The 14150-nt window shown below is 50.0% G+C and overlaps 1 protein-coding gene across 4 annotated transcripts in view; it reads left to right on the forward strand.

Moving 5' to 3' along the window:
* The first annotated feature begins 332 nt into the window (after positions 1-332).
* Positions 333-14150, forward strand: part of SETD2 (SET domain containing 2, histone lysine methyltransferase) — a 52757-nt gene continuing 38939 nt past the window's right edge. For all 4 annotated transcript variants that reach the window (XR_005255804.1, XR_005255805.1, XM_038127760.1 and 1 more), the window contains exons 1-2: positions 333-951; positions 11824-11839. Coding sequence is in view for 2 of the 4 variants with exons in the window: in XM_038127760.1 (XP_037983688.1) it covers positions 914-951; positions 11824-11839 (54 nt within the window). In the remaining 2 variants the exon portion in view is untranslated. The remainder of the gene's footprint in view (positions 952-11823; positions 11840-14150) is intronic.

The following is a 14150-nucleotide window of genomic DNA, read 5'->3' on the forward strand; positions in this document are numbered from 1 at the left end:
GGGTGATCCCAAGGAGATCCTGCAGCCAGTCCTGGTGTGGCCCCAGGGGAATCCCGCTGAGATCCCGGGAATAGCGTGGCTGAACCTGGTATGGCCCTGGTGATCCCAGGGGCGAGCCTGGTACGGTCCTGGTGATCCAGGGGAGATTTAGTGATCCCTTGGGTGATCCTGGGAGTGACCCAGGCATGATCCTGAGGAGATCCTGGAGGTGCAGTCCTGACCTGGAGGAGATCCTGGAGGTGCAGGGCTGACCTGGAGGAGATCCTGGTGGTGCAGGGCTGACCTGGAGGAGATCCAGGAGGTGCAGGGCTGACCTGGAGGAGATCCTGGCGGTGCAGGGCTGACCTGGAGGAGATCCTGGCGGTTCAGGGCTGACCTGGAGGAGATCCCGGCAGTCCCGCGGCTGATCCCGGTGTGCCCCGCTGACCCCTCCCTGGATCCCGGTGGGATCCCAGTGACACCCAGGCTGATTCTGGCGTGCCCCCGGCCATCCCTGCAACGATCCCAACACGGTCCCAAGAAAGTCCCGGCGGTGCAGCGGCTGATCCCGGTGGGATCCCGGTGGCACCGCGGCCGGTCCCGGTCCCGGTGCCCGCCGTGGCCTCGGCGATCTCGGCGGCGATCCCGCTGCGCGCCGAGCAGATTCCCGGCGGGGCCGCGGCGGATCGCGGCCACATCGCGGGCCCGATGCCGGCGTGTCCCGGGGCCCGGCGGCCGCTCCCGGAGGGCTGCCGGCGCTGCGCGGTGCCGCGGGAGGAGGAGCCGGCGGCCGGGGCGGATCGCGGCGGGGCCGGGCCGGGCTGGGCGCGGGTGGCGGGGGGGCCCCGCCGGACCATGTGAGGAGCCCCGACGGGGCGAGCGGGGCCTCCCCGGCCAGGGGGCACTTGCGGAGCCCCGCGCCCGCCCACCCACCATGGGGGATTTCTACGACCCGGAGCACCCCACGCCGGAGTAAGCGCGGGCCCTCCGCGGCCTCGGGCCCGCCGGCACCGCGCGACCGCCGGCAGCCGGGCCGCTGCCCCTTCCCCTTCCCGTTCCCCCTTCCCATTCCCGTTCTTTTGCCCCTGCCCTTTCCCTGTCCCTCCGCCCTTCCCCTTCCCGCCGTCCTCCCGCCGGTCCGGGGTAGGCCGCGCATCCCCGGCCTTGCGTGATGGCCGCGGCCGGGGCGGGCGCGGGGAGGGCGGGCAGGGAGCGCGGGGAGGGCGGAGAGCGGGCGGCGGGAGCGGCGGCAGCGGCCGCGCCGGGGGTGGCGGGTCGGCTCGGGGGCCGTGTCCCCCCTGCCCCTGCCCCTGTCCCTTTCCCTGTCCCGTCCCTGCCTGGGGGTGCGCGGGGGGAGCCGGGCGGAGCGTGCGGACGTGTCCCGGCCTCCCCGCGGGGCCATTTTTCTGTACCTTCTTTATTATTATTATTATTATTATTATTATTATTAATGCTGTTTTTCCTAGTTACCGAGCCTCGTCTTGCTTTTACCCCTGGAATTCTCTTCCCCCGGGCGGCCCTTGCCCTGACCCCATTTTCTGCCAGGAGGAAGGAGCCAGGGAAGGGGGAGCAGCCTAATGGCCGGGAACTCTGGTTCTCCTTTGGATGGGGAATTTCACCAACCCACTCCCTTGATCCCGCCAGGGCCTCCGGCTTTATCGCCTCTCCTGAGAAGTCACTCCGTCCCTGCTGGGTTTCTCCCCCCACACCCGTTTCCCGCTGGTTCTCAACGATATTTTTACATTTTTAGACTTCCTTGGCGAAGGATTCAGGGGCTCCATAAACTTTGCCAGCTCTGGGGTGGAAGGAGCAGACATCTGGCACGGAGCACCCCCCAAGCGACGGCCGGATTGGAGGCAAAGCTAAAAATGGTGGTTTTTTTGAGCAGGGACAACAGAGCAAACCTTTTTTGAGCGAGTTCTGCCTGTGCCCACCTGGAGCAGCTGAGGAACAGCTTCCCCTTGTTGCAGCTGAAACGGTGCCGATGGCTGAGCCTTCTAAAATTAGTGAGGAGTGGAGGATTTCCTTTGGAGTCCAGGTTGTGTTTTGCCAGATGTGGCTCCCAGGATGGGAGTAAATCCTGGTTTACTTCAGCTTAACCCTGGTGGGATGATCCCTTCCCGGGAGACCCTCTGGGTCCAAAGGACTCTTGTTCATCCCAAACTTTAAGGCTAATTCAGGTGTTTTACCTTTGTCATTTGGAGCCTGTGGAGGGACCCTCCTGCCCGGGATTGATCTGGCACTTGGAATTTGGTGTCCAGAAGTGTCCAGGTTGTCTCACGTTGCTGTTTGTTGTCTAAAAATGTCCAGTGGCACCGACCTGGGCTGTTGAAGGCAGCTGGAGTAGCTCCTCTAACAACTTTTTAACGGGGTTATGGATTAATTGGCCTGATTTTGGGGTTTCCTTGGGGTGGGTGTTCTGTGTTGGGACTCAGAAAGTTTTTGGGACGTCTCCCGGCTTTTTCTAGGAGGCGTCCTGGTGTTTTTAGGGTTTTTGTTTGCCCATCCCCACCTCGTATCCCGGCGTTCCCTCCGCATCCGAGTCGCGTTCGTTAGCAGCGTGCCTTAATTTGGGTGTGCTTTTCCCAGCACAGAGCTTTTACCTGGAGAAAAGGATCGTTTGGGATAACTGGCTGAAGGTTGTTAGGAACATCTGAGGGTCTGTTGGGTGCTTGGGAAGAGTGGAATTCAGACGGAGCCGTGCTGGCTGTGGGGTGTTTGTGGCTTCCCCCGTTCCGTACCCGCCGCGGGGTGGCACGAGGAGGGACGTGCAGCGTTGGTTTTTTGGGATGAGTTGCTGTTGTAGCTGGGAACGTTGGGATTGTGCTGCTTGGAGAGGTTTGATCAGAGCCCTGTGAATCCTCAGGCTCAGCCTTACTTTTCCTGGGAATTATTCTCTGGATGGTTTGGGTGGGAAGGGGCCCTAAGGATCATCTTATCCCCCTGCTGCCACGGCAGGGACACCTTCCAGTGTGCCAGGGTGCTCCAAGCCTGGCCTTGGACACTTCCAGGGATGCTGCTGAGCTGGAGCTCCAGGCTGGCCAGAGAAGGTGGACGCTGAGCCGGGAGCTGAACGATGGCGTGTCCGTGCCGATGGCTTTGACTGGAATTTTCCTGGAGGAAAGGAACTCTGGCTCGCTTTTACCTCGTGGGTCGCTCTCCGTGTCCGCTTGTCAACCAGAGCTCGCGTTCCTGGGAGCTTCGGTGTCCAGCAGAACCAGGTCTCCTTGACTCCTTGGATGCTTAAATTTGGAGCAACCCAATTCCCAGAGCTCAGAGCTGCCACCACGTTCCACATGGAGCTTCTCCATGGAGCTGCCCACGCCGGCCAGGACCTGCTTAGAATCCCAGACTGGTTTGGGTTGGAAGGGTCCTCAAAGCCCATCCAGGGCCACCCCTGCCATGGCAGGGACACCTCCCGCTGTCCCAGGCTGCTCCAAGCCCTGTCCATCCTGGCCTTGGGCACTCCAGGGATCCAGGGGCAGCCGTGGCTTCTCTGGACAAGCTGTTCCTGATGGACACGGATGGATGTTTGTATCCTGCTGTGAGCAGCAGCCACTTCAACTCTTGGTGCTGCTGTTTCCTGGAAGAAGATTCCAAGGTTGTCCCCATCCTGAGGGTGCAGGAACCTCTTGGACCGGTGACACCTCCGTGATAGGAGGGAATTGAGACTCCAAGGATTTCTTTTCCTCATGCCCCTCTGCCATCATGGAAACTCCATTTATCCATCTGCTTCTGGAGACCTCCCCAAGAGGAATTCAGCTCCCTCTTGGGGGAAGAAGCTTTTCCAGCCATCCTGGTGATCCTGGTGGGGCTTGCTGGGTGGTTTGGAGGGTTGGGATTTAGGATCAGTGTACGGAATATCCCGTTGGTTTTGTTAGTGTGACCCCGTATGGATTCAGACAGTCTGGAACTCCAGGGTTTTGGTTGTGGCTGTTCCCAGGGAGTTTTTTTTTAATGCTCATTGGAGCTGTAGAATCTCCCAGGCTGTTCCATGTTGGTGTCACTTTGGGATGTTTTTTTTTCTGGGAATTTGGATTCTATTTCCTGCCTTTCCCTTAGGAAAACCATCCATAAGGTTGGTTCCCTCAGCACGAGCTCCTGGCAGGTGTGCTGTGGTTGAACACCCACATTTGGATCCTGGAGCACGTTCCAATCCAGTGGGAGATGCTGAGGGGAGGGAGAGGCTGAGTTTTCCACCTGCATTTCCCTTGGAATGCTCCTCCCCTTTATTAAGGAGGTTAATGATGGTCCCGTGGGCTGTGGGATGGGGAGAGGAAAGGGAGAAACTCGACTCTCATTTCCTGAGCCTACCCATGGATTTTCCAGCTGTAATGTGTCTGGAAAGTTGGATTATTTAAGGAAAATTCACTTCATGTGTTTGGCTTTGGGAGCCTGAATGGGGAATTTGGGATCCTGACCTGGGACATTTCCAGGAATGGGGCAGCTGGAGCTTCTTGGGGCAGCCTGTTCCCAGATCTGCTGATGGAGTTTTGAATATGATTTGTTTGGCTATTTAGAAGGGAAGAGAGGATTTATCCACACCTGTTTTTAATGGGCATTTTTCCTTCCAGAATTTTAGAACTCCTCGAGGAAAAGTCTTGAGGATGCCCAAGTGTGGCTGTGGTTGATGGAGTGTTGGTAGAACAGGTTATTTTATTTATCCTTGATTTTTTTTCCTGACTTTTCCCATTTTTTGGAGGTAAACGTCCCTAAAAATTCTCCATCCCTGCAGCTTCACCTCTCCTGTGAGCTTCAGCTTTTTGGGATCCACCCCAGAGGCTACAATCCCTGGGAGTGATGTGGAGCTGGACCTAAAATTCAGGAGAAAATGAGCCAGGAGTCCAAATTTGATCCCAAAATATTGATGTGAGGAAGAGGCTGGGTCAGGAAGGAGCTGGAGCTCCTTGTGGAGTTTCATTTCCGGTGGATTGCTCCAAGATTTTGCAGCTTCCCTGGCATCTTTGTAATTCTGTTTTTCCCTTCCTGTTTGAAATGCACCGGTGGAAGTTTTCCAGCTGGAATTCAAAGTGTCTCATTCCCAGGTAGCAGGAAATAATTACAATTTCCAGCTTTTTGCAGCTGGAAATCCACCAGGGAAAACCTCCAGAGCCTGGTGCTTGGTGTTCACCTGCACAACCCATTCCCAGTTTGGAATTTTATGGCAAATTTCTGGTGTAAAGGAGCATGAAAGGGATTTATTCTCTCCTGTGGATTTGAGAGCAATTCCCAAGGTGTCCCTGCTCCTGCTGGGCAAAATCCCAGGACATTAGCCTGCAGCTATAATTAGGTAGGGAATAAACCCTTGGAGAATTTCTATTTATTTCTATTTATTTCTATTTATTTCTATTTATTTCTATTTATTTCTATTTATTTTTATTTATTTCTATCAAAGGAGTGACTCTGAGCTCAGCCAGGGCCTTACAACGTTCTGTTTGACATTTTTTGGGTTGCGGGTTGCAGCTGCTCCCCTTTGGAATGGGATTTTAGGGTCACCTCATGACCGGGAATTGCCTTCCTGTTGAATTTGGGATGAGTTTGGGCTCGGAGTGGGATATTTGGGCTTTGATCTGGTGCATTTTGGGAATATTTGGTGCTGCAGGTGTGTGAAGTAGGAGGTGGTGACACTAAAATGTCACAGTTCTGCCTCAGTGGGAATTTTGGCATGGAGGGGACAGGATGGCTTCTCTTTTTGGGGACGTTGGGAGTGGGTGCCAGTATCCATCTGTGTCCCAAAGAGACAATTCCTTGTTTTCCAGGCATTTTGGGAGACAAAGGTGCCGTGCAGTGCCTGGGGGTGATGTCATTCAGGCTCCATAAAATCCCGGTTGGAATTTGCTGCCCCATTCAGGGAAAATCCCTCCCGGGATGGGGACACCTGATAGGTCAGGGAGGTGATGGAGGGCTGGAAATCCCTGGATTTCCCGGGAAAGCAGCAAGTGCTGCATGCTGGGGGCCATTCCTAAATCCTCCCCCTGTGAGGGAGGGGCTTGCTTTGCTGCTCCACGAGTTCTTTCCCTGATTTTTAGCACAAATCCCAAATTCTTCGCTCAGCTCAGGTGGAGCCTCAGCACCTCTGCATGTCCAGGTGCTGGGAATGAATCCCAGTCCCTGGGAATGAATCCTCATCCTTGGGAATCAATCCCTGTCTCGATCCCTGGTAGCAACAATTGTAAGTAAACTGGGATTTTTTTCTGATTATTGTTTTTATTATTTTAAAATTCCTAAATTCCTCAACTTTTCAGGTTCCAGGACTTTCCTCCCAAAATCCTTTTCCTGCTCAAACCTGTTTTAACTTAAATTGAGGAATTTACAAAGAGCAACTTAAAAAAGGCAACTGAAGCAGAGGAACTTTCTCTGGGCACAGATAATTTTGGAATTTGAGCAAAATTATAAAAATTGGGGATTTTTTTCCCTACTATTCCCACTAATTCCTGCATTTTCAGTCCTGGCTTTGTGCTGGTAGGGGAAATGTTTTGGTGGTGGAACTGAGCCTGAGGTTTAAATCTGGCCTAACTTTGGCTTTAGGACAGTTTTAATTTGAATCAGGAGTTGTTAATGAGGGGGGAAAATCTGGAATAAAATTATGCCCTTGGCTACTCTGATCCCAGGAATGCCCCACACTGGTGTCCAAAGTTTCCCTGGAATTTTGGATGTAATCTGGATTTTGGGGTTCTTTGTACAGCTGGGTTTTAATGGGAATTTTGGGGTTGGTTCTTTGTACAGCTGGGTTTTAATGTGGATTTTGGGGGTTCCTTGTACAGCTGGTTTTAATGGGAATTTTGGGGTTCTTTGTACAGCCAGGTTTTAATGTGGATTTTGGGGTTCTTTGTACAGCCGGGTTTGGATGGGAATTTTGGGGTTCTTTGTACAGCTGGGTTTTGATGGGAATTTTGGGGTTCTTTGTACAGCCGGGTTTGGATGGGAATTTTGGGGTTCTTTGTACAGCTGGGTTTTGATGGGAATTTTGGGGTTCTTTGTACAGCTGGGTTTTAATGTGGATTTTGGGATTCTTGGTGCAGTTCCTGCCTGCCCATCCCTCCCGTGGTATTCCACAGGGGGAGATCCTTGGGAACCCACCCTGGAGGAGCTGAGCTGCATTTGAGTGTGGATCCAGGCACCCTGCATGGGCTCAGGGATGTGCCCAGATTTTGGGATTTAAGTTGGGAAAATGCGCTTCCCTTTTCCCTTTTTGTGGGATTTTTCCTTGGGAGGCTCTTGGTGCCCCAGGAGGGATTTGGGGCAGGGATTACCTGGGAAGTGACCCCGTGGCCGGGTGATTTATGGGAAGGTGCTGACTCCCAAATCTGCTGCTGGAATCTCCTTCCCTGCTCCCAGAGGAGGAGGGGAAGGTTTTCCAAGAGCCATGCTTTGAATTCCAGTGGGGATTTGTGCCTCTATTTTGGGTCCCATCCCACTTCCACCCCCATCCTCATCCTCACCCTTCCATCCTCCTCCTCTCCCTTTCCCATCCTCCATGGGAGCAGCTTTGCTTTTCCTGATTCCTGTCAGGATTTCAAGTGGAATTTCTTCCTTAGGTGTGCCCTGAGCAGAAGGGGAAAAGCAGGATTTGGGGGGAGTTTGGGAATTCTCAGGCACTTGGGGGAAGGAGCAGAGAAACTGGATATTTTTGTTTTTTACTGGAGTTTTTTTTTTTCCTGGAGCACATCTTAACTTCTCTAAAATCCTAGAATTATGGAATAATTCCATTACGGAATAAATCCTAGATAAATTATGGAATAATTAATAAATGAAGTCACTCAGCCCCTCCTCATTTTTATAAATGAAAGGATAAATCCCCATTTTCAATATATTTGTCTCCTTCTTTCCCTGGAATATCCAGTCCTCCCTGTTCTTTCCTATTCCAGCACAGGAGAAACTGTCACTTCCCTTGCTCCAAACTTCAGCTCCAAACCCTCAGTGGGAATGTCTAAACCAGGAAATGGGGATTTTGGGAAGCAGGACAGCTGGATTTGGGGATTTTGGGAGGTACTTTGACCTCATTTTCCAGGAAACTCAGCTTGGATTCCACCTCCTGGTTAAATAAGATTTTTCCAGGGATTTTCCCTCCTCACACGAATGCTTTTGCCTTTCCACTCTCTATGGTTTTTTTGGGAAGGAGCAGGATTGCCTGGTACCTTCTCCACTTTTTCCCTGCTGTCCATTCTCCATTTGCAGTGTGGTGTTTTTGGGAGCAGGGACACGTTGGGATATTAAAAGCCCAGTGCTCTGCACAAAAAGCCTTCCCAGGAATTCCTCCCGATATTCCATTAATATTCCATGAAACACAGGGACAGCTGCACTTCTGTCCTTGGTTTTGATCCCACCTTAGGGATTCATAAACAGAGGAGCAAAGGCGCTTCAGGCCTGGGGGTGTTCCAGCAAATCCTTCAGTCTGGAGGATGGAAATGGAGGGGAAAATTGGAATAAATATGTGGAAGGAATTCCTCGCTGGAGGGGGAGTGAGGCGCTGGAGCAGTTTTCCCAGAGAAACCGTGGATGTTCCATCCCTGGAGGTGTCCAGGGGCTGGGAACAGCCTGGGAGAGTGGAAGGAGCTCCTGGCAGGGCTGGGAATGGGATGAGCTTGAGGGTCCCTTCCATTTGGGATTCTGTTCATGAGAGCAGCAGAGAGGGAATTTCCTCCCCAGCTTCCAGGGAGTTGCATTCCCAGCAGAAACCCGTGGGTGCAGCTCTCCATCAGCATCCAGGAAAAATGGTTAAAAATTCCTTTTGGGCTCCAGGATCCTGTTGGAATCCCAAATTTCCACCCGAGCTGTTGGGTTGGTTTGTTGCCTTCCAGTTTCCTTAGCGCTGCTGTGGATGAGGGTGATGATCCATGGGATTCCAGCTGCATCCAGGGTATTTCTGGCTAACCCAGCCTGAACAAAACAGGTTAAATCCCAATTTCCTGAGCTGAGCTTCCCTTTCTTCGGACATTGTGGTGGCTTTCAGATGGATCTCTGTGAATTCCTGAGCTGAATTCCTGCTGGGAATGGGCCTTTTCAGCTCCCAGGGCTGTTAGGCTGCTGATACTTAGATAAGAAAAGCCCCAAGCTTCCAGATTTTCCTCTTTTAAAGGGAAGAAAAGAAAAAAAACCTCAGGATTTAGGGGAGATGAGGCTCCAAAAGTTTTGTCTTTTAGACTTTAGAAGCCTGAGGGCTGTTTTTTTTTTTTTTTTTTGCCCCTTTTGCATAAGGAAAACCAGGATAAAATTCCAATTATTGTGTGGGTTGCACTTAAAAAAGAGAAAATCTCCTTCAGCTCAACCTGTTGAAGCACCAAGAAATGCTGGAGCTGCTGAACCCTGGAATTAAAATAAAATTGTACTTTTTATCACCATTCCCGTGGCAAAATTGGGATATTTCCATGAGGAGAGAAGCTGATAAAGTTTAAATATAAAAAGTTTTGGTCAAAATACATGTAAGGAAAATTCCAGGTAAGGAGTTTTGGTGGAAATGGAGCCTCAGATAAATAATTTTGGTTTAAATGTGGGTCCATATTAAAGAAAAAAATTATAGAAATGTGACCTATGTCAAGAATTTTGATATAAATGTGGTTCTGTAGCCTTAGAAAAGCTTTTCCTGGGATTTAATTGGTGTTTAATTTTTGTTTTTTAACAAAATTAGTGCATCAAGCTGCTGGAAACGGATCAAAGGTGGTGAAGCTTCCTGGTGGGGGGGTGAATTTTTTTGTTCTTTGCTTGATTTTGTGCTTCTTTAGGTTATTTTTAAAATTTATTCAGCACTTCTCAGGGTGCTCAGTTTTATTTTGAGTTTTCCCAACTCTTTTCTCCTGGCTTTCCCAGGAAGGAGCCACAGAAGTGCAGGAATTCCGTGTTTGCCTTCATCCCAGTTGTATTTTTGGTGCCTGCAGGGAGCAAGGTGCAGCTGAGGGAATTGCTCCAAACCTGTGGAGCTGGAAAAGTGCTGGAGAAGCCCTGGGTGATGTGTTGGGATGGATCCCGAGCTTGGAGCAGGGGGATTTTATGTAACTTCATCCCGGCGTGGGAGGAATTTGGCACAAGGCTCCTGAGGGAACGGCAGCGCCTTCCCTAATTTTGGAATTCTATTTTTATGGTTTTGTTTTTGTTTTTTTTTTTATCTGGGGAGAAGGAAGAGGCTGGGAAGGAAATGGGATTCATTACCCTGCTTTTAGGAAGGTCACCAACCAACACCTTCTATTTTCGTTGATGGAATCCCAGAATCCCAAATGGTTTGGGTTGGAATGGAATCATCCTGTCCCACTCAGGGACACCTCCCGCTATCCCAGGTTGCTCCAAGCCCTGTCCAGCCTGGCCTTGCACACTTCCATGGATGGGGATCACCTGTTTCCTCTCTTTTTCCTGTGGGATTTTTCTGGGATTTGAAGGATCCTGACTCTCTTTTCTCCTTATCATTAATTATCCTTGTTAATAATTATAAATACGAAATTTAATTACCTCTCTCCCAATATACAGCTGATCAAAGATGGATTTTTGTGTATAAAGAGAGTCATCTGCTTAGGAAATCTGGAAAATCTTCCTGGAATCACCGAGGTTGGGAAAGACCCTTAAATCACCAAATGCAAGGTTTCTGTTGAGTGTTGACCCCACAAAACCTCAAACCCAAACCATGTGACGCTTCCTGAAAGTCCCAAACTCCTCTTTTGGTGATCCTGAAATTGAAAGCTCCTTTTGGGCCTTAATTCCAGTGGAAGTGGTGCTCTTGGAGAGCTCCTGAACCCGTGGGATTTGGAATTCCTGCCTTGCCTGACCCCACTGAATCCCAACTCCCGCCTCGGGTTTCCTTGGTGGAATCAAACCTGCTCTGGGGTTAATTTATGGTCTTTTAACAGCTGGATCAATTGGATGGGAGCCTTTGGAGGGGCAGGAGAATATTCCTGAGGGGAAGGTTCTTCCCAGCACTTCCCTTTGCTCCCAGTTCCCAGCTGCTGATGGTTTCACTGGGGACCTGGGTGGTTCTTGTGCCGTCACCGCGTCCGCGTCGCTCCGAAACGAAAATTGTGACTTTTTCTTCCAGAATTGGGTATTTCTCACTGAGCTGGTGCTTGAGGTGGAATCTGTGAACTTTTCTGCGGGAAATCTTTGGCTTTGTCACCCCAACAGTGCTGAGTAAAAGCTGGTAAAATGTAGGAGAATTCCAGCTCTGAGCTGTGTCGGAGCGCTGGAGAGGGGTTTTGGGATCTCTGGTAGATCCATGGCAGAGGAGCTGTTGATGTCTTGGCTGAGGTGTGTTGGTAAGGCCAGGAAATTCCTTGAGACTCTCCAAGGAATTGAGCAAAGCAAGGAGAGGGAGAAAGCTGGGAAAACCCAACTTTCCAGTTGGCTCAGCATCGAGAATGATCCTAATTAATTCCTTTTCAGGCTGCCAGAATAGGGATTAATTATGCAAACAGCCAGGGCAGATGCACAGAGTCAGACCTTCATTAATATCTTTAATTTCTGTCAATAAGAGGCAGAAACTTTCAGTTATTCAGGGAAGTATCCAAATGGAAAGATTCCCAAGTCCACCTTTTTCAGTCACATTTTTGGGGGTTTTATTCCTGCAGCGTGTTGGAATAACTGGAGACGACACCAAGCCAGCAGTTCTCTCCAAAAAGGTTTGCTCTGTCCTAATCCATGGGGGATTTTCCAGGGAATTTTGGAGCCTCCCAGCTGTGCCGTGCTCTCCTCAGAGCTGGGTTTGTGTCCGGGTGCTGTCGGTGTTTCCCTCACTCCGTGTCCCAAGCCCTTCCCATTCCAAATCCAGCTGTCCAGTGTTCCATTCCTTGTTCCTACCTGCTGTTCACACCTTCTTTTCCTGTTTTTTTTTTTTTCCATGTTTCCCCGGCTGGATTGCAATAGAGAAGAAGAAAATGAGGTGAGTAAAACCAATTCCAACATTCCTGGATCTCCTGTGAGCCCAGCTTGGGTTGGTTTGACTGAGGCATTCCATGAATCCAGAGCCACTGAGGGGCTGGATAAAGCACATGGGTGCTTTTCTGGGATCCCTCTGCTTAAATTTGGGAGGGAGGGCCAGTAATTCCCATTAAATTTGGGAGGGAGGGCCAGTAATTCCCATTAAATTTGGGAAGGAGGGGCAGTAATTCCCATTAAATTTGGGAAAAAGTGGCAGTAATTCCAGTACCACCTGTGCCCCAAGCACTCGGGAGGTGATGGCACAGCTTGGCGTGGGCTGGTGCTGATTATTTAAAGACTTAATTTGTAAAAATAATGAGTTTTGCTGCCTGTGACTCAATGGATTTGTTGGGAAAAGAGAAAACTTGGAGGCCTGGGATAGATTTTAATCTCCTGGCTTTGGAATGAGGGCTGTTAATACTTTTGGATGTGGTGGTTTGGGTTTTTTTTTTTTTTTTGCCATTTTGGGTAATGTTCCCTTTCTGTAAAACAGGAGAGGAAGGAGAATTCCTCTTCTCCTGGAGAGCTTTTCTGTAATTCCCACCTTTTACATTTACCAAGTTACCTGTGTTTCAGATTCTGGGAATTGTGTTTTGTTCAAGTTGCTGTTATTTTAAGGAAAAAAATTCCTGGAAGGGTGAACTCATGAGGGGAAACATCCTGGAATATGTCAGCTCTGCTGAATTGGCTGTGGGAAGGGGAGGAATGGAAATGTGGCAGCTCTTTTTTGCCTGCACATCCCATATTCGGGAAAAGGTGGATCTATCCAAGCCCCCTTATTCCCATTATTTCAGAGCTGTTGTGCTTGAAATTAGAAGGATTTTGATCAAAACATTGACACTTAAAAGAATGGCACCAAAGTTGTAGCAAGAAGGAAAACTCTGAAATGCTGATTCCCTGAATTTCCAGTATTTTTACCTAGATATTTATTAATTCATTATTTATTGTTGATATGATTAAAAAATTCTATCCCTGGTAAGAATTTGGGTTCAGCCTGTGGAGATCCTTCAGGATGTGGTTGGAGAGGAACCTGCTTGCTTCTCTTGTCCCAGGTTGGAGTAAAAAAACTGGGAATTTCTGGTTGTAAGGATAACAGTTGATCCAGGAATCCCTCAAAATGCTGTTCCCTCGCTCCTCAGGAGGCTGAACTGCAGGCGGGTGGTCTCAGTAGTGTTCATTTTGTCTTTCATTCTTCCATGAATTAATGTGGATTAATCCCAGGATCACTTAGGATGTGTGGATTCTCTGGAAAACAGGGATGGCATTCCCAGCAGGACTTTGTGGAGATGGTTGTGGTTTGTGGAGAGAGGAGCCCATTTCAGAGCTGGAGATTCTCCTTTTTTTCCAAAGTCAATGTTTTGGGTGCCCTTTTAGCCATGAAACTCCTTCAAAATCGTCCCTGAAATGTCCCCTCATAAAACCCACAGATTTCAAGGGAATGCTTTTGGGTTTTGCTCCCAGTTTTCCCACAGTGAAGGGAATTTGCTGCTGCAGATCCAGAGTGATGCTGGGTTGGGTCACCAGGCTGAGTCATGGATAGACCATTAACAGGTGCTCACAATGAGACCCCCAATGTGTTGAAAAAGAGGAATTTTTGGGATATGTGGTGTCCCAGGGTGCAGAAAACACAGGATTTCCAATCCACCAAGGTCTCATTTAATCATTTACTGTGGTGCCTTGATCCTGGGCAGCTCCACGTTGTTTTCCATGAGTTAAAGGATAACAGAATCCTTAATAATTCACAGAGGGCTGCAGGAAACTGCTGCTCCTGCCAAAAATGTGCTCATGGCACAGCTACAGCAGCAAAACCCGGCTCTGGACAATTTGGAAACGACTCTTTCCCTTGGAATTAGGGTTAACACAGAAAATGTAATTTCCAGAGCAGCTGTGGCTGCCCCTGGATCCCTGGAAGTGTCCCAGGCCAGGTTGGACAGGGCTTGGAGCAGCCTGGGGCAGTGGAAGGTGTCTCTGCCCATGGCAGGATTGAAGCAGGATGATCCTGAGGGTCCCTTCAACCCAAACCATTCAGGAATCCCATGATTCTGATGCAATTTGGATTTTTGGAGATAGGGGCTGTTGACAACAAAGCCTTTTTCCCGCTTTATCATCTCCAGGATTTTATTCCTGGGACGCAGATGAGCTCTGAGATTTAAAACAGAGGCAGAAATTCCCAAATGGGTGAATATAGGGGTGCTGTGTGCTCTGAAAGTTCCTGGGTTTGGGCTTGGAAGGTGCTGAGTGAGCTCCTGGGAAGGAGGCAGCCAGAAGCTTCT

Source organism: Motacilla alba, chromosome 2 (genome assembly GCF_015832195.1).
Source record: "Motacilla alba alba isolate MOTALB_02 chromosome 2, Motacilla_alba_V1.0_pri, whole genome shotgun sequence".
In the NCBI taxonomy this organism is placed as follows: Eukaryota; Metazoa; Chordata; class Aves; order Passeriformes; family Motacillidae; genus Motacilla; species Motacilla alba.